This window comes from Chinchilla lanigera, unplaced genomic scaffold, assembly GCF_000276665.1.
Source record: "Chinchilla lanigera isolate Chin_1 unplaced genomic scaffold, ChiLan1.0 scaffold00037, whole genome shotgun sequence".
Classification (NCBI taxonomy): Eukaryota; Metazoa; Chordata; class Mammalia; order Rodentia; family Chinchillidae; genus Chinchilla; species Chinchilla lanigera.
The window spans coordinates 13,080,293-13,097,788 of record NW_004955438.1 but is presented as its reverse complement, the minus strand read 5'-3'; the positions used below and the strand labels follow the sequence as shown (position 1 = coordinate 13,097,788).

The 17,496-nt window shown below is 42.3% G+C and overlaps 1 protein-coding gene across 5 annotated transcripts in view; it reads left to right on the top strand.

Annotated features, from left to right (window-relative positions):
- Positions 1-17,496, top strand: part of Ttc7b (tetratricopeptide repeat domain 7B) — a 218,646-nt gene that overhangs the window by 67,451 nt on the left and 133,699 nt on the right. For all 5 annotated transcript variants that reach the window (XM_005390284.1, XM_013517240.1, XM_013517239.1 and 2 more), the window contains one exon: positions 14,502-14,580. In XM_005390284.1, coding sequence (XP_005390341.1) covers positions 14,502-14,580 — 79 coding nt within the window. The remainder of the gene's footprint in view (positions 1-14,501; positions 14,581-17,496) is intronic.

Here is a 17,496-nt window from a genome sequence, read left to right as displayed (position 1 = left end):
TTCCTTCCTTCCTTCCTTCCTTCCTTCCTTCCTTCCTTCCTTCCTTCCTTCTTTCCTTCTTCCTACCCATGCTGGGGATTGAAACCAGGGCCCTTCTCACAGAGTTATACCCCTAGCCCTTCTTTATTTTTTATTTTGAGATAGGGTCTCACTAAATTGCCCAAACTGGGCTTAAACTTGTGATCGTCCTGGCTCATTCTCCCAGAGTGCTGAGATTACAGTATAAACAAGTGTTTCCATGTCTGGCCTATATTTTCATTTTTTAAATGGTGTCATCTAAAAGCTTTTCATTTTAATGAAATCTAATTTATCAGTTTTTCTTTTTACAGATTATTCATTTAATGTTATATCTAAAAATTTTTTTGCCTACTCTCAGGCAGAGAGAGTTTCCTATTTTATTTGAGAAGTTTTTATACATTTAGCTTTTATATTTAGGTTTTTACTCTATTTTGAGTTAATATTTATATATGGTGTGAAGTAAGGATTGAAGTTAATATTTTTGCCTATAGATAACTGGTAGTTCAAGTTCCATTTATTGAAAAATCTGCTCTTTTCCCATTAATTGCTTTTATAATTGAATAAAAATAAATTAATTGAATAAAAATGTGAAGGTTTATTTCTGGAGTCTATTTTTTCATTGATATACATGTCTATTCTTAAGCCAATACCATAGTGTCTTAAATATTGTAGGTTTATAGTAAGTTTTGAAATTAAGTAGTATAAATCCTACTTAAATAAGTAGGATAAATTAAGTAGTATAAATTAAGTAGAATAAAATTTTTTCATTTTCAAAATCGTTTTTACTAATTTTTGATATCTGGTCAGTTTTTGATATTTCTGTATAAATTTTAGAATCAGCTTGCCAGTTTCTCCCCTGAAAAATCTGACAATAATTTGATGAAGAGTAGAGTGAAGCTCAATTTGAGGAGAATTATAAATCTTTCAATCCAGTGTCTCTCTATTTAGATTGACTTTGATTTCTCTCAAAAATAATTTCATTTTATAACTTTCATTGCACAGGTTTGGCTGTTCTCTTCAATTTACTTCTGTTTGGTTCATTTTCATGCTATGGTAAATAGATTTGTTTCCTTAATTTTATTTTCAAATTATTCTTTATTATTATGTAGAAATGTTGTTGGTTTTTATAAGGGTGTTGTATATTGTAACCCTGCTAATCTCATCACTTAGTTCTTAAAATTTGTAATCAATTAGGATTTCTACATACAGGATCATGTGTCTGGGGTAAAGTTGCATTTCTTCCTTCCAGTTCCAATGCCTTCACTTCTCTTTAGTGCCTTAAAATCCCCCCACCCAAGGTTGAACAGAGGTGCTAAGAGCCGAAGTTCTTATCCTGTTCCTGAGCTAAGCAAGAATCTATTCAGTCTTTCATCGTTAAGGATGATGTTAGCTGTAAGTTTTTGATAGATATCTCCTGTGTCTAGTAATATTTCTTGACTTGAAATCTATTTTACCTGCTATTAAGGTAGCTGTTTACAGTTACTCTAACTTTGATGTCCTTTGACTTTCAACCTACGTATGTCTTTGAATTAAATTATCTTTCAGTCTCTTACCTATATTTGGATGTTGCTTTTTTCCTCATAGAATTTTTGTCTTTTGAATGAAATACTTCATTATATGCAGTTGACATAACTATTGGTATGCCTGGGTTTAGATCTACTCTTGCGTTTTGTTTCTCATATGTTTTTTGATGCTTTCTTCCTGCTCTATTAACTTCTTGTGTTAAAAACTACTTTTCAGTATACTGCTTTAACTTTTTAATTTTTTTTTAGTTTAAAAAATGTTTTTTGCTGTTTCCTCTATGGATTAAAACATACATCTTAAATTATCACAATCTATTTCTGGGTAATACTGACTTAATTCAGGAAAGTAAAGCAACTTTACTCCCATATAGCTTCATTTCCTCCCTTCTTTGTGCTATTAATGTCTTTATGTTAAAATTACAACAATGCAGCACACTAATTTTTCCTATATATACATATATCTTTTTAAATAGAACATTTACAAAGATATAAAAGCTTCAATAGTCTTTTATATTTACCCACATATTGACAGTCCAGGTGCTGTTATTAATTTATTTCTGTGGATTCATATCACCATCTGATGTCATTTCCTTATATCCTGAAAGACTACTTAAAATTTTGTGTTGGGCAAATCTGTTAACTCTAGGTTTTCTCACTTTTCTTTACCCAGGAATTCCTTTATTTTCATTATTTTTATTTCTTTTTCTTCCCTCTAGTCCTGGAGATTGAGCCCAGGCCCGTGCTAGACAAGTGCTCTGCCACTGAGCTACATCTCCAGCCATTTTTTTTTTTTTCCCCTCCGGTACTGGGAACCGAACTCATGACCTTGCACTTGCCAGGCAGGCACTTTTGCCACTGAGCTAAATCCCCAGCCCCTCCAGCCATTTTTAAATTTTATTTTAAATGAGACAGAGTCTTGCTTAATGGCCCAGGCTGGCCTCGAACTTGTGATCCTCTTGCCTCAGCCCCCCAAGTAACTCAGATTATAGACATAAATAAATATTTTTATTAGATATAGCATCTTGGGGCTGGGGATTTAGCTCAGTGGCAAAGCGCCTGCCTGGCAAGCGCAAGGTCGTGAGTTCGGTTCCCAGTACCAGAGAAAAACCAAAAAAAAAAACAAAAACAAAAACAAAAAAAAACACGGAAATTAGATGTAGCATCTTGGTTTTTATTTTTTCTTTTAGCACCTTGTGTATGTCCTCCCCTGATATCTGATAAAAAGTCACTGTCAATCTTATTGTTATGTGATTGTTTTAGGGTTGTTGCTTTCAAGATTTGGTTTGCCTTTATCTTTCAGGGATTTTTTTCTTCCATGTCTCTGTTCATTTTTCATTAGTCTTTTTTTTCTGCAGATTAGATAATTCTTATTTATCTATCTTTAAGGCAAGTGATTTTTCTGCCATCTCAAAGCTGCTATTAAGCCCATTTAGGGAACTTTTCATTTCAGTGTGATACTTTTCAACTATAGTCACCATTTTGTTTATTTTCTTAGTTTTTATTCGTCTATTGAGAGGCCCTGTTTGTTGAATTACTGTCATCTTACTTTCTTTTAATCTTTAAAGATAATTTCCATTAATTCTTTGATCATCCTTACATTAGTTTCTTTGAAGTCCATCCTGTGGGCCCATTTTGGAGCAGGCTCATCAACTCTGTTCTTCTCTGAGCATGGGCCATACTTTCTGTTTCCTTGCATGCCTCAGCTACAAAACGAAATGGAAATACATATACTAAGTAAAAATGGAAGGAAAATGCTGAGACATGCAAAAACATAGTTAATGGTGGTAATAGCAGTATTGTTATTATGAAACTTTCTGGTATAACATGGAATAAGGCAGTTGAATAGTTATATTGTGTTCTAATCCTATCATCTGCTATGTTGCTGAGAACCAGGATTCTTGGTATGGGAGAAATGCAAAAATAGCCAAGAAAGAATTGTAGTCCCAAATTTGAATGATTGAATTAGAAACAGCAATACAAAATCATTACGTGTATGTGTGTGTGTGTGTGTGTGTGTGTGTGTGTGTGTCTGAGAGAGAGAGAGAGAGAGAGAGGGAGAGAGAGAGAGAGAGGGACAGGCCACGGGGTCACTGATCCATGAGCAGTGAACATCCTTATCTACTAGACTGTGATCTGGAGATGTCATATTACAATGAGAAAACTTCATTGCAGTGTTGGGACAGGAATATATGCAATGATTCTGGAACATCTTTCTGTACATCCAGAGAGCAAGTAAACTAACAAAGATTCCTAAGTCACATTAAAGGGACTCAGACGAAATATGGAGCAATTTAAATTTGAAGAAGAATACAAATTGCAATAGACTCATCAGATACATTTAAATTCATGACTTCTAATTCAGTATCTTGAAAACTAAGTAAGTGGAAACAATGAAATATTTTACTGTATGCACTGAGCCACTGGAAAGCCAAATAGTAAAAGAAGGAAAACATCTCCTTATGAAAGTATTCCGGGTCACAAGCAAAAGCACACTGAGAGGAGTAGAACCTCACTGCTTGTCAGTCCCAGGGGATCCCTACGTCTAAACCCCGAGCACCGAGCGTGCCTCACACCAGGACAGGAGCGCAGCCTGCCAGCGCCCTGCCAACGTGATCAGACCTGCAATGATGAGGCCTTGGGGTCCAGCTGCCAAATTGCGGGGCATAGAGAGAACAGAGGAATGGACCATGAGCGTGCAGTTTTCTGGCTCGGGGGAACTGTACAGTTCAAATGGGTCAGATTCTGTAGCAGTTCACTTGTAAGGAAAAGAAAGAGAAGGGAAATGTAAATTAAGAGATTTTGAAGAATCTTCACCTAAAAAGTAAAATTGGACAAAACTAACGTATAGTGTAAGGATGTATACTTGAGTGAGTAAACTATAAAGCAAAGTAAGGAAGCAATGGTTACAAAAGTCAGGGTAGTCGTCACTTTTGGGTGGAGAGGCCTGTTTGGGATAGCATGAGTAGCTTGTTTCTTGGTCTTACCTAGACAGGGGTTCCAAGGGTATTTGTCCTGTAATAATCCCCTTATATGACTTGCTGTATCTGTATTTACACAGTAAAAAGATTAGAAAAGAATTAAAGGACCAATAAAAGATAGGCTGGAACACTGCCCAGCAGAGGGCAGGGCAGGGGTCCCTAGAGGTGGGAGTCAAGACTGGCTCAGCCTCTCACTGCTGAGCTGTGAGCAGCCTCTCCCTTCCCCTTCGGGGCCCACTTTCTCTCTCTCTCTTAGTTAAGCGTGGTGAGTTCCTGCCTGCCTCAGTAGGTGGGTGGGAAACCATCTGGAAGAATGGGTTGGGGCATGGGAGGAGTTAGTGGCATCTGAGAAGGAGATGGTGGTGGCCAGCAGTCCCTGAGCGGTGACTGTTACCTGATGGTGTCCTTACAGCAGCCTGTGTGGTAGGGTGCAGCTGGGTCTGCTTCTTCCCAGTGTGTGGGAGCCCTGTCTCTGTTCTGGAGGAGCCAAAGTCTGAATAAATAACAGCTCTTCTGGATGGTTTAGAGGGGCTGGAAAATTGCTCGTTCCCCTAAGCAAACAAAATATTCTGTCACAGATTGCCCCACTTGGTGCTTAGCAAAGCCTTTCTTCTATAGATAGTGCCCAGGGAAACCTGAGCTTGTGGTCTGGAGTGATCATGGAGCCCACCTGGGAAGAACTGAATAAATGAGGCACTGTATGATGGGAGAACTTACTAGAAGGTTGTCCTGATGACACATGAACAGACCTGCTTCTACACTGTCATCATGTTGTCAGCATTGGCCTCTCCATCTCGTGCTGTCTTTCTCCCAAGTTCTGCTTCTGCTTGAAGCTGAAGCTCTCAACAGAAGTTCTCTGTTCTCCCTTGGTCACCGACCCCAAGGGTCTCCTCCTGTGGACTGGGTGTGGCCAGACACAGCAACTGCGGTGGCCTTTGCTGCCCTGGACCGTTCCTTGCTGCTCTCCTGCCTCTGTGATGCATTTGGTTGTGTTTGGGGAGTCAGCCACATTTTCCAGTTTGTTTGCAGGCTTCTGCATGACAGGGATCATCGTCAGCTTTTCTGGGCACTTGAAATAGATTGGACCTGGATTCAGACCTCAGCCCTTCAGTTTGTAGGCTGAATGACCATGATTATGGTACCCCAGTCTTCTTGAACCTCTGGTTTCTCATGTATAGAACTACACTTGAGAGGGAAATCATGACACAATGTATAAAAGAAATCATTTCTGATTTTGTGCTGTTCTCTATTAAACCAAAGGTTTCCAAACATACCAGTGGCTGCTTTGGCTTCTGCCCAATAAATGTTTGTATGTGCAAGAAGGACCAGATGGCGAGTGGTGGGAGGTAGCAAATGGCTGGGGAGTATGGGGAGTGACATGTTTTGAGCAGCAGGTCAGGAGCTTTCCAGGTGCCGTCGCATGCAGCATCAGATGGTGGCATTCGTCCCATTTCATAGATGAGGAAAAGGCAAGGTGAAACGACTCTTTCCTGCCCTTCTCGGTGTTTGCCTCGTATCCGGTACTTACTCCCTCTGCAGTGTTTCCAGACGTCCCACATTCCGCTCTCCCTTCCTGCCCTTCCTCTTCTCAGGATCATCCTCGGCCTTTGCCCCCTTCTTCTTCTGTATCCCCAAATTATTAGGCTTTCCCAGGCCCTGCGAGTTATCTGGCACAATTCAGAGGAATGTGTGAGAATCCCCCAGGGCACTGTGCTGCCTCCAACCAAACAGTGCTGTCGCCTTGGTTTCCCTCAGGGAGAATAGTGGAGGTTTGTGTTTACTCATTTAATGACAAAAGATCTTCCCCTCCCTAGTGGTTTTGCACTGAGTACCGGTGGGCTGCCTGGAGCAGGGCCTTCAAGGTGCCATCTTCTCATCCTCTGGTGGCCCCTCTTCGTCCTACGTGGTATCTGTTCAACTCCTAAAGCCATCTGGGCCACTGACTCCTGTATGCTTAAGGCCTTTCTTCTTTCAAACACTTCCCTTGGATTTTTTCCCACTTGTCATAGTTTTGAAATATCGTGCCCAGAGTTGATTTGGAAATGCAATTCTCCTGTTCCTGCTAATTGAAATGGAAGTGAATATTGTACTCCTATGCTTGCACTTAAACTTGCAGCTCAAGGGCTTGTGGTACGTTTGGGAGGACTTTTCTCTCTTGGCTTCCTTCCTGCCTTTCTCCCTCTCCACAGCCCAAGGGACTGGATGAACAGAATGGCCGGAAGTCCTTTTTCAATGTGACTTTGCTGCTTGGAATTGATAAATGTTTGAAGTCATATTGTTAGAACAACATTTCTCTCTTCTCCTTCTAGACTGTCTTTCTTCGACGTTATCATTGCCCCCTTTTTCTTTCCAGCGGTACTGAGGTGCTGGGGATCAAATCCAGAGCCACCGTACCACTGAGCTATAGCCTCAGCCCTTAAAAATTTTTTTTTGGAGACAGGTCCTCCTTTGTTAAGGCCTCAAACCTTGTGGTACTCCAGCGTTACCCACCTGAGGAGGTGGGATTACAGGGGTACACCATTGTTCCAGGCTTCATTGCCTTTTACAATGAATGCTACACTCACCTGGTGCACATCAGTGTTCCGTGTGATTGGCTAAGCCCTATCTTATGAGGCAGGCTTGTTGGGGTCTCAGCCCTGCTGCCAGCTAAATGTGTGTCTTGTACTTCTTGTACTCACCCTGCTCAGCCCCCAGTAAATGATGTGCACGCTGAGCTCTTCTTCCAGCTCTGCATTATATAGGATCATCAACCTTTGGCAGTTCACCACCCAAGTTCCCAGTGTTTAGTTCGGTCTGGCCCTTTTTTGATTAATTCAGACACTGTCCAGTTGTTATGTGTGCCCACTGAGATGACACAAGGAGAAGTCACCTGCCACCCTCCCTCAGTTCCCCGCTTGCTCAGCGCTGCCCTTGTGTGTAGCCTGTGGCAGAGTCGCTGCCTCCTCCCCAAGGGCCCCAGTCTCTGAGATGTCATCATCTCCCAGGAGAAGTTTTTTGCAGTCCTCACCTATATTTGTTGTTGTCTTTTGCTTTGTGGGCCAAACCTGTGAATTAGGTAGCTGTATCCGTGGGACAGGGAGACTTTCAACAAATGGCAGAGTGAATGAGTGATCAGACTGGGGTGTACCATTTTTTTATTCAAAATTAAATGATTCTAAAGAAGGAAAGTAGGCTTTCATGTATTGTAAATTGACTGGAAGGTGGATTCCAGAATTCTAAAAGTTTTCTGAGCAATGGCGGGGTTTTTGGAATTGTGGCCTTAATAATGCAAATGCTCAAGCAGTACTTCCTACATGTATTGACTCATTTACTTCTTATGGCAAATCCATGAGGTAGTACAGTTGTTATTTCCATTTTATACATAAGGGAACAGAGGCACAGGCAAATGCCTGAGGTGAACAGTCACTAAATGGTGAAGCTTTGCTTGAACCCACGTGGTCTGGCTCCAGAGTCAGAGTTGAAGTTTATAGATAAACGTATGGATTCCATGGTGAATACTTGAAGGCCAACTCTTACACGATAGATATATGTTATTTAGTTCCTAAAAGTACTGTTTGCCTGGCATGGTGGCATGGTGGCACGTGCCTGAAATCTTAGCTACTCTGGAGGATGAGGTAGGAGGATTGCAAGTTCTACCCCAGCCTGGGCAACTAAGGAGACTCTGTCTGAAAATTTAAAAAATTTGAAAGGGCTGGGGGTGTAGCTTCTTGCCTAGCATGGGTGAGGCCCTGGGTTCAATATCCAGTACTAGAAAAGTAAAGGTAATATTGGACTGAAAAATCCAAGTATGTACTGGACACTGGTGGGCTTCTGGTGTTAAACGGAGCAGCATTAAAATACAAGTTAATGAGGGAGACTGTTTGTTGACAGACTGCTGTACTCCCCGTGCCGGACTCCTGGCTGGTGTATAGTTGATTCACATTCTCATTCTCTCTCTTTCTCTTTCTCTCTCCCCTACTCTTTCCCTCCCTCCCTCCACTCCCTTTTCCAAGTATATAATACTGTATGAAGATTGATATTCTTTGACTGCAGTGAGCTGGGAGAAGAGTGAGTTGTTCTTTCAACTCTCTCCAGCTCTTAGAGCAGTTTGCTCACTTGCAGTTATAGGTTCTGTGCATGCCCGTCAAAAGGACTTGTTTATGTTCCTGTCCTGGCCCATTAAATGTGTACTCCTAGAAACCACTCTATGACTTGTTTGACTTTGTGTCCCTGCTACCTATTATGCCGCCCGATACGTGGCACCTGCTCGGTGTACTGTTTGCTGCCTGGCCGGTTGACCAAATGTGTAATTCACTCTGCTTTTGTCATGAGGAAGCCTTAGTTGCTGAAGTAATCCAAAAAATGTTGTTAAGCCTAGTACAACTCTCATTAGGTTTGAAATGAGACCTCCGGAAGCTTCGCCTGCTTGTTCACATCCCAGGGAGGATGGTTGTCACACCCTCTGCCTCTATATCTGGGCTGCAGCTGGCTTGCTCCATTGCTCAGAGTCCTTTGCTAATGAGGCCAAGGTTGTGGGTTTGATCCCTGGCCCCTGAATGCAGCAAGCCATCTGTCTTCACAAATGCATGTCATTGGATACCAGGCGCAGTGTGCACACAGGGAGACGCTGGAATCCATTCTGGGAAAGACAGCTCCCTGACAGCCGGCCAGAACTATCCTTCTGGACTGTGAAGGATGTCTTTTTCTCCTTCCACTTTCCAGATCTGGATATCTGGTTTTGATTTCAAACTTTTTCAAAATGGATACTAAGGGTTACATAAATGAAGGAGAAGCAGTTCTCAAGCTCAGGAACCCAGAGCTGTTGACCTAGAGGGATTGTGAGTAGGGACAGAGTCCAGATGATGATGCCATAGAAGAATCTGCTTCAGTTGTCCTCTGGCAATCACAAAAACTCTCTGCAGCAAGGAGATGCGGGTAGAGGTTGCAGAATACGAGCTGTGCTCACTCTTTTCTTTCTTTGGGGTATCTAGCTTACTGTCATGGGGTGCCTGGTGGGGTCCACGTGGGTAGATATAGAAACCAGTGAAAATCTGTGGTGAGTACTGTCACAGCTCGAGATGTGTGCAGCCTTGTAGGAGCATTTAAGAAGCTAAGAGAGTCTCCAAGAGCAGCCTTGGCCCTGGGTCCTGAAGGGTGACACAGTCCCGGAACGCTGCAGACAGGGAGAGGAACATCTGGAAGCACAAGCTCAGGAGGCCTTTCCTGAAATACCTGGAAGGTTTTCTTTTTCTTTATCTTGAAACCCTCATTATCCTTGCAGCTCTCTAAAACTATTAGACCAGGCACACCCAGGCTTGTCACTTGGCCCAGGAGGACAGCTCTGTTTGCTCCTACACGACAAGGACACCACTGATGTTTTCTAGTTAAGAGAGTACATAGCTCTGCTGCCTGCCGATCCATGCTCAGTGAGAAAGACGAAGATAAGAGGCAGGTAGAAAATGTATCCCTGTGCTCTTGGTTCGTTTAGCCCAGAGTGGGTCTGACTCATTCCTTCAGCACACGCTAATTGGCCAGGCTCTGTTTGAAGGGCTGGGGATATGGCAGTGAGGGAGACAGAGCTCTTTGTCTTAAAGGCACTTCCATTTTAGTGGGTATGGGAAGCCACCTCAGCCCCCTGAGGAGGGGCAGCGTCCCCTGTTTCCCATTGTGTTCTCAGGAACCAGCCAGGAACCTGACAGGAAACGTTGCTTAATGATTATTAAAATCACCAGCTGCTTAAATGTTCTAGAAGTACCATTAGTAAGAAGGAACCTGGAAAAAGCCAAACAACATATTTGCTCTCAGAGATCTATGTGCTGACTCCTTCTGCCACTGATTTTTAGTTATAGAATTCTCAGCCAGGAAAGACATCGGATTTACTCAGGCTACCTGTTCTTTATCACCCAGGAATTTGGCATGTAGCAATTTGCAAGTCTTTCATTGACATCACAGTTTTGAGTTTACACGACAAATGCAGATGATACTGAATTTAAATGTATTGATGGCCTGGGTCAGACTTGGAGGTGAGCAGAATATTTAGAAGGACATGTTGAAGAGAATTGTCTTATGCCATCTTTGTCCTCTCAAAAACGAAAGGAGAAATGATAGAAAAATATGTTGAGGTTGGCATTGAACTGCTCCATCACAGGCTGGAAAGGTTTCTCCCCACCTTGGTTTGCCATTGTGATGTTGATGCCGGAGCGTGGCTTCCTTCCTGAGAGCATTTCTCCTGTGGTATGACAGTGTGGAGGGACAGGAGACAATCTCAAAGAGCTGAGACTCTTCAGGGTCATAAAACAGGACAACAGGACGACACTGAGTGCTGCTATAGGCTTGAATGTGAATTTGGAGAACAGCCTTGAAAAATGCTGCTGCAGGGCCCGAGGGGAACCAAGGCTTGTCCCATGGATGGACAGTTGAGACAGAGGGTCAAATACAGGGAAGTCTGCCCTCTCCCTGGGGTCCCCGTGGCCCTTGGGGCTGGCACTGACCTTCAGGAAGTTGTGGTTTATACTGACCTAAAGGGTCAGCCAGACAAGCCTCGGAAGGAAGAGATGGAGAAGGAGGATGAAGCATATAGAAAAGAGATGGAGAAAGAAAAGGACAGAAGCAGGTCAAGGGCAGAACAGAAGGTGTCCGCATGGAAAGCGGTAGACTTTGCTGGTAGAGGACAAACGAGGGTTTCGCCGAGAGCAAGGCGAGGGATGCTGGCCTGAGTCTCCCTGACGGGCTGGCACAGCACGGATGTGAGTGAGTGGACACAGGGTTCTGCTTGCCTGTCAGGCTGAGCAAGCAGCTGGCATCAGGGGACTCGCAGGCCCCTCCCCCTTTGGTCATAAGCAAGCTGTTGGGAAGCGGCCCACCTGGAGGGAAGCGCACCCCACTCAGGAAGCTTGCCGGAGCAGAGCACAGAAGATGAACCCCCAGCTCTGACAGCCTGCCAGAGTGCCCGCTGCTCGAGTGCTGGCTAGAACATTCCTTGTGAGACAGATTTACCATAATGAATGCTGACATCATCGCCCTGTCTCAGGCAAGGGTGTTGAAATGGAATAAATGACCTCATATCAAGGGTCTGTGGAAGCCCTCAAAGCCAGGGAAATTCCTTGGCTCTCTTGTCTTCATTTTAGAGTGGAGATTTTAACTAGCAGTTTATTCTAGATAGTTCATGGATCTTAGCGTTTAAGAACAAACTAATAGCTTAGAGCTGTGAAGCAATTATGTGATTTTATTTTGCTCAAATTGGGTGAATATAATATCAAATACAATTCTTGCAAACTGTTTTCCTCTTTGTCGTTGTTGTTCCTATCATGGTTATCCATCTCTCTTCCTGCTGTTAGAGGCAACAGTAAACGTGATTGGTTCACATTATGTAATTTTAAAACGTCTGAGTGGTACAGGATTTGCTTAGAATTGTGTGTCTTTGCATTGGGGCTTGTGTGGCCCTTTCCGGCTGTCTTAGGGAGCTGCATACATTTGAATAGGGCACAGCTGTGGGCCTTCTCCATTCTGTGCCTACTGTGCTCTCTGTGTTTAGAAGCGGGATTCTTCCCAGCTTGAAGAAGGATTGGATTCTGAATCCTAAACTCTATCCAGGAATAAGCTAGAAAGAGTTTGAGGAAAGCTTGCGTTTTCTGCAAAGGCTTCCTTGGGAACAGGCACCCGGCTGCTGGTTTTGCCTGATCATGTGCAGCAAGCACCCTTTGGTCTCAGAGACTTCTGCCATTTCTCCACCAGAGGGCCTCGGTCCTGCATGGGAGAAGCCATCTGGAGCCTTGAAGGGGAGTTGGATTTCTCTGCCCATCATTTATTTATCTCTTTAGGCAGCTGGGGGCATTACCCTCAGGCACCCGACTTCTTCACCTGGGCCAACAGGTTTTCTTTCCAGTTTTGAACCAGTACCTAGGGACATCTCATTAACTGTCATCCCTGGAATGTACAGGATTTATGTTATATGTCTCCCTCTTAGATAATATGCATGTTAATAGCACAAAACATACACACCCGAGCTCTTGGATTCGTATTTGTTCTTTCCTCTAGAGTTACATTTCTGAGTTAGAGCTTATATTTCTTTTACCCAAGGAGGTAATAGAATATGGTGGAGTGCTCCCAGCTCGATCTCTTGCCAGGTTTTGGAACTGAGCAGGCCCTTTTCCTTCTGTGTGAGCTCTACTGTGTTGGATCATTTATAGCTAGAAAATTCTGTGCTTTTCTAATGTATAAATAGCTCATTCTGCAGGGAGGGCATGGGAGATGTTCTGAATGGCCGATTCCTATTTGTATCCTTTACTGAGTTACATACAATATTTAGCTTGATATTGCTTATTCAAGGCCGAATTTCCACCCTAGTAATGTAGCCTCTTTTCAGGGTCTCCAGTAATATTGACTAACACACACCCTGATTTCACACCACGCATAAAGCGCTGTGCCTTTTGTACATACTGGGAGCTTAATCAGTGATTCTGAAACAAAATTAGACTATCACAGCCATGCTCATCCCTTTTTTAGTTATAGCTATTTCTTTACCCCTGTGTTACTTAAGAGAACAGAGCTGCAGTCCAAAGGAAATGTACTTTGTTGCCTGTGAACAGGGATACCATAAAAACGAATGAAGAGAAAGCAGAGTAGATGTCCCAGGGCCTGTTACCAAATTTTTATTCACGTCCTTTAGATTGCATTAGTGTTGCTTGGAGTCCTGAGCACAGGCTTCTTTTCTTATGCCACCATCAAGCTTCTGATCTGGTACCATCTGATATGTGTGGGTGAGAAGAATCTGTGAGTATTCGAGTGCCTATGCCAGTAAACCATTATCTTAAAGTCATGGGCTGATCTTGTGAATGAGGGCCCTGGGAAGATACAGATTAATAGCCCTCCTGAGTGCTTGTCATTTACAGACCCTGCATTTTGATTTAATACCTTTGTGTGATTTAAATGCCATCCAAGAAGAGAGCCAAATACCTAGAGCATCTGCCACAGCCTACAGAGGCTGCTGACAGGTCTGCACCAGCTGACCTGTTCCGTAGCCTTTTGGAAAGCTGAGATGTGTTCTAACGAGCATGTTATAAATATCACCGAGTTATGTCATTGGTGGCAATAGCACTCAAGGTAAAGGAACCAGCTAGGAAGAGTTCCCAGCTGACCAGGCTGGGCCCAGTGTTCAGAGAGGACAAGCGGGATCTGGATACATTGACGAGCAGGTCCCTAGAGAATGAAATGAGGGAGTGTGTGGGACAGTGAGACCAGGTATATTCTGACCACACTCAGGAAGCTCCAGGTGCCAGTTGTCACCATCCTTCCTCAGAAGGGGCCTTTGGGGCTGGGTTTACAGCTCAGTGGGGGAGTACTTGCCTCGCATGTGCAAGGCCCAGGGTTTGATCTCCAGCACTGCCAAGGAGAGAAAAAGAAAGGGGCCTTTGACCCTTTACTTGTTTTCGTCAGTGCAGGGTTGGGAAGAAGGTTGGTTTGATGGATTTCGTGGGAGTGATTTATAATCTGAAAGATGCAGAGTGGTTGCTTGGTGGCCTGCTCATTTTTCATACCATTTATCTTTATCCGGCCCATAAATGTGCAACAAGAAGCCTTTGCCCTGCATACAGTGCCCTTCTGATACTCTTGCACCCTTTGCCCAGTGTTGCCACCTACTTTTTCAGTCAAAATACAGATGTTAGTACCAGTCTGTTGGAACCACTGTAAGTTTAGAGATACAGTAGACCCTTTTAGGAGATCTTGCTTTTTTTCCTTTTTCTTCTTCTTTTGGCCTCAGAACTGATTTTCAGGTTTTTAGTTTCTTGAGGCAATTTGAGTAGGGCTAGAAGGCACAAAAGATCATCAGTCTTAGGTCAAATTTTTCAGAGCTAACCAAGGATGGGATAGACATGTACAGAATAATTGTTTGCTTAGAATCTAGCCAACAGCTTTCATGCAGACAAAATGCATCGAAATATGTAAAATATTTAATATTAATACATGTCAGATGGAAACCCTATCAAATTCTGTGTGCACGCAGGAACTTGACAAGAGGAGTTGGAAGATTTAGAGAGATTCTCAGAGCAGTGGAAACAAGAACAACACAAAACCTGCGAATGGTAAGTGTGAACAGTGACTTGGCTGTGGCCATCAGGTCCCTTGTCTCTCATACATATACATGCATATATATATTTGTATATTTAAATATGTAATATATGTGTATAAATAGCAATTCACCTGTTTAAAGTATACATTTCAATGGTCTGCCAGACTGTTTCCCAAAGCAGCTGTACCATGCTCTGCTCCTCTACATCTTAACCAACACTTGTTATTATCTTTTTAATTGTAGCCATTGTGGGTGGATAGTGCTATCTCATTGTGGTTTTGACTTCTGTTTCTTTGATGGCCAGTGATGTCGAGCATCTTTTTGTGTGTTTGTTGGCAGTGCTTTCCCTTGAAATATAAGAACTGCACTCTACAAAGCAAGTAGAATGTCGGCACTCCCAAATGCCAGTGCAGAAGAAGTTAGTTGTATGCTTATGATTCATACCAAAGTCTAGACAGAACAGTGCAGATAAGACCCTGAAGGGTCCTGGTTGCTTGATTAATTGTACTGACTGTAATACTCAGAAGCAAAATGAAAGAGAGTTAAATTATCTGGTTGGTCAAGAGGTTGGCTATCCTGTTGACTTAAATTCTGTTTTTGTTTTTTTTTTTTTCCTTTTTAACCCTTTCACTTTCTTCTGTCCAGAGATTCATGAATTAAACTTCTCTAGCTTGCCCCAAAGAGCCATAGCCTTTCAGTGTTGAGTGGAGGCCTGGTGCTTACTGGAAACTAAGCAAATGCCACATGTCACAATTGATGTATGACCCATGTGTAAGATAGCAGCTTCTTTTATCTTTTGTCATCCATGCTGTTCTCTTTCCTTTGTTAAATAAGAATCCTTTAAATGCTTGGCAGAGTATTCAGTTGAGCAAAGCTAAGACATTCATGTCACAGGGAATGAAACTACAAGTTTTAGGGTATAGATGCATGACTTAGCCAGATGGCTAACCTACGCTTTCCTAGAATCTTGGTATGGAGATAAGATGAGCACCTTTACACACACACACACACACACACACACACACACACACACCTCATGAAGAAATCTATTGGTCTTCAGTATTTATATACTGATGCCATTTGCATGTGCAAATGTTCAAAGAAGGCATTTTGGTTTTTAGGGTTCTTTCAAGCAGAAGAACCAACAAGAATATGGATTAAAAATTGTTTCCAGACCATCTTTTTTATCTTATTGATTTATCCCAGCATTATATAAAGCTTCTGGACTGATTAGTATGAATAGCTTCTTCCAAGATCTCAAAGCACAGTGAAAAGTAACTGATTATATTGGCAAATGTTTTCATGATTACTTTAAAAGCATATTGAAAACTCCAGTCTTCCAAAATGACTCAAATGGAATAGTTGTTCATATTACTACTTTTAAATATATATTATAATATAACAATATATCACAACACAATATACAGTATTACATATACATTATGTCATATGTTGACTCATATATTATGTATGTTTACAATATTTTATACTGTATAATATTTTATATTGTGGAAACAAACAGGTTTTCCCCATTAAAAGGTACAGGTGTCCCCAGTACACTGTGGGGATCTGACACTTATTTCAATGTTATTTTTCTAAATTAGAGAATATCTTCCACTGTTGTCTATAGTTTATGATTATCAAATCAATGTATTTTTATTTTTTTAAAAAATCCTGTGAAGTAGGATTCTGAATAGAGGTATGTGAGCAACGGACCAGGTCTCTCCTGTTGCTCAGCTGTAGGGTAGGGAAGAGGCTCCTAAGGAAGAGGTGATGTCCGGAGTCCTTCCGCTGACAGCACCCAGTGTTAACAGGAGGAGAGAGGTCACCGCTCTCTGTCCCACTGAGGTACAAGTGTGACTTTGTTCTCTGCTGATTATCTTCAAGTGGCCTAAGTTAAACTGTTTCTGATTCCTTGAGCACTTAACCGGAAATGTGCATCACACTTATCTGAGGGACTTCTGTGTTTTGTTTGTTTGTTTGTTTTGTGTGCTGGGGATGACCCTAGGACTTAGCACACACCAGCGAGAGCTCTGTCACTAAGTTGTAGCCCCAGACCTGTCTGAGGAACTTTCAACAAATACATGTCTCCACTTCTGACCTCAGAAATTCCAGTAGTCTAGGAAGAACCTGAGATCCTGTGTTCCTAAAGTTTCCCAAGTGATTCCTGGCCCAGAGTAATGGAGAAGCACTCCCGAGGCCTTGTCCCCTGGGATCTTGGCTCACGCCGGCCACAGAAAGCCTCTCCAGCTAATGCCATCCATGAGACAGTTTCCATCAGCCTTAGTTAGTAACTTTGTGATTCTTTTCAGAGTAGCTAATGATCACAAATTTATGATATTCTTATGAGATGGAAAAATTGTTTGTAAATTTGGTCTGTGTGGGACCATAGAACAGAAAGATGTAAAAGTACATATACTCAGTTGTGCTCCTAGGTTTATACCCCAAAGAATTGAAAACAAGTGTTCAAACACAAACTGTACATGTTCGTAATTGCGCTACTTCCAACAGGAAGGGTAGAAACAACCCAAATGCCTACAAGGTGAAGAATGGGTAAACAAAATGTGGTATGGCTATACAATAGAATGCCATTCGGCCCTACAAATGGACACAGTGCTGAAACAAACACAACATGAATGAATCTCAAAAACATTATTATCTGAAGGAAGCCAGCCATAAAAGATTCATGTTACATAAGTCCATTTCTGTAAAACTGTTCAAGAATGGCAAATACATACCAGGCAGAAAGCATTTTAATTGTTCCCAGGATCTGGGAGGAAGGAAAAATGAGAAGTGATTGTTTAAAGGGAGTCGTGTTTCCTTTTGGGGTGATGAGAATGTTCTGGAACTAGATAATGGTGATAGTTGCACGGTATTAAATGCCACTGGATTATGCACTCTAAAATATCTCATAATGGACACACAGACA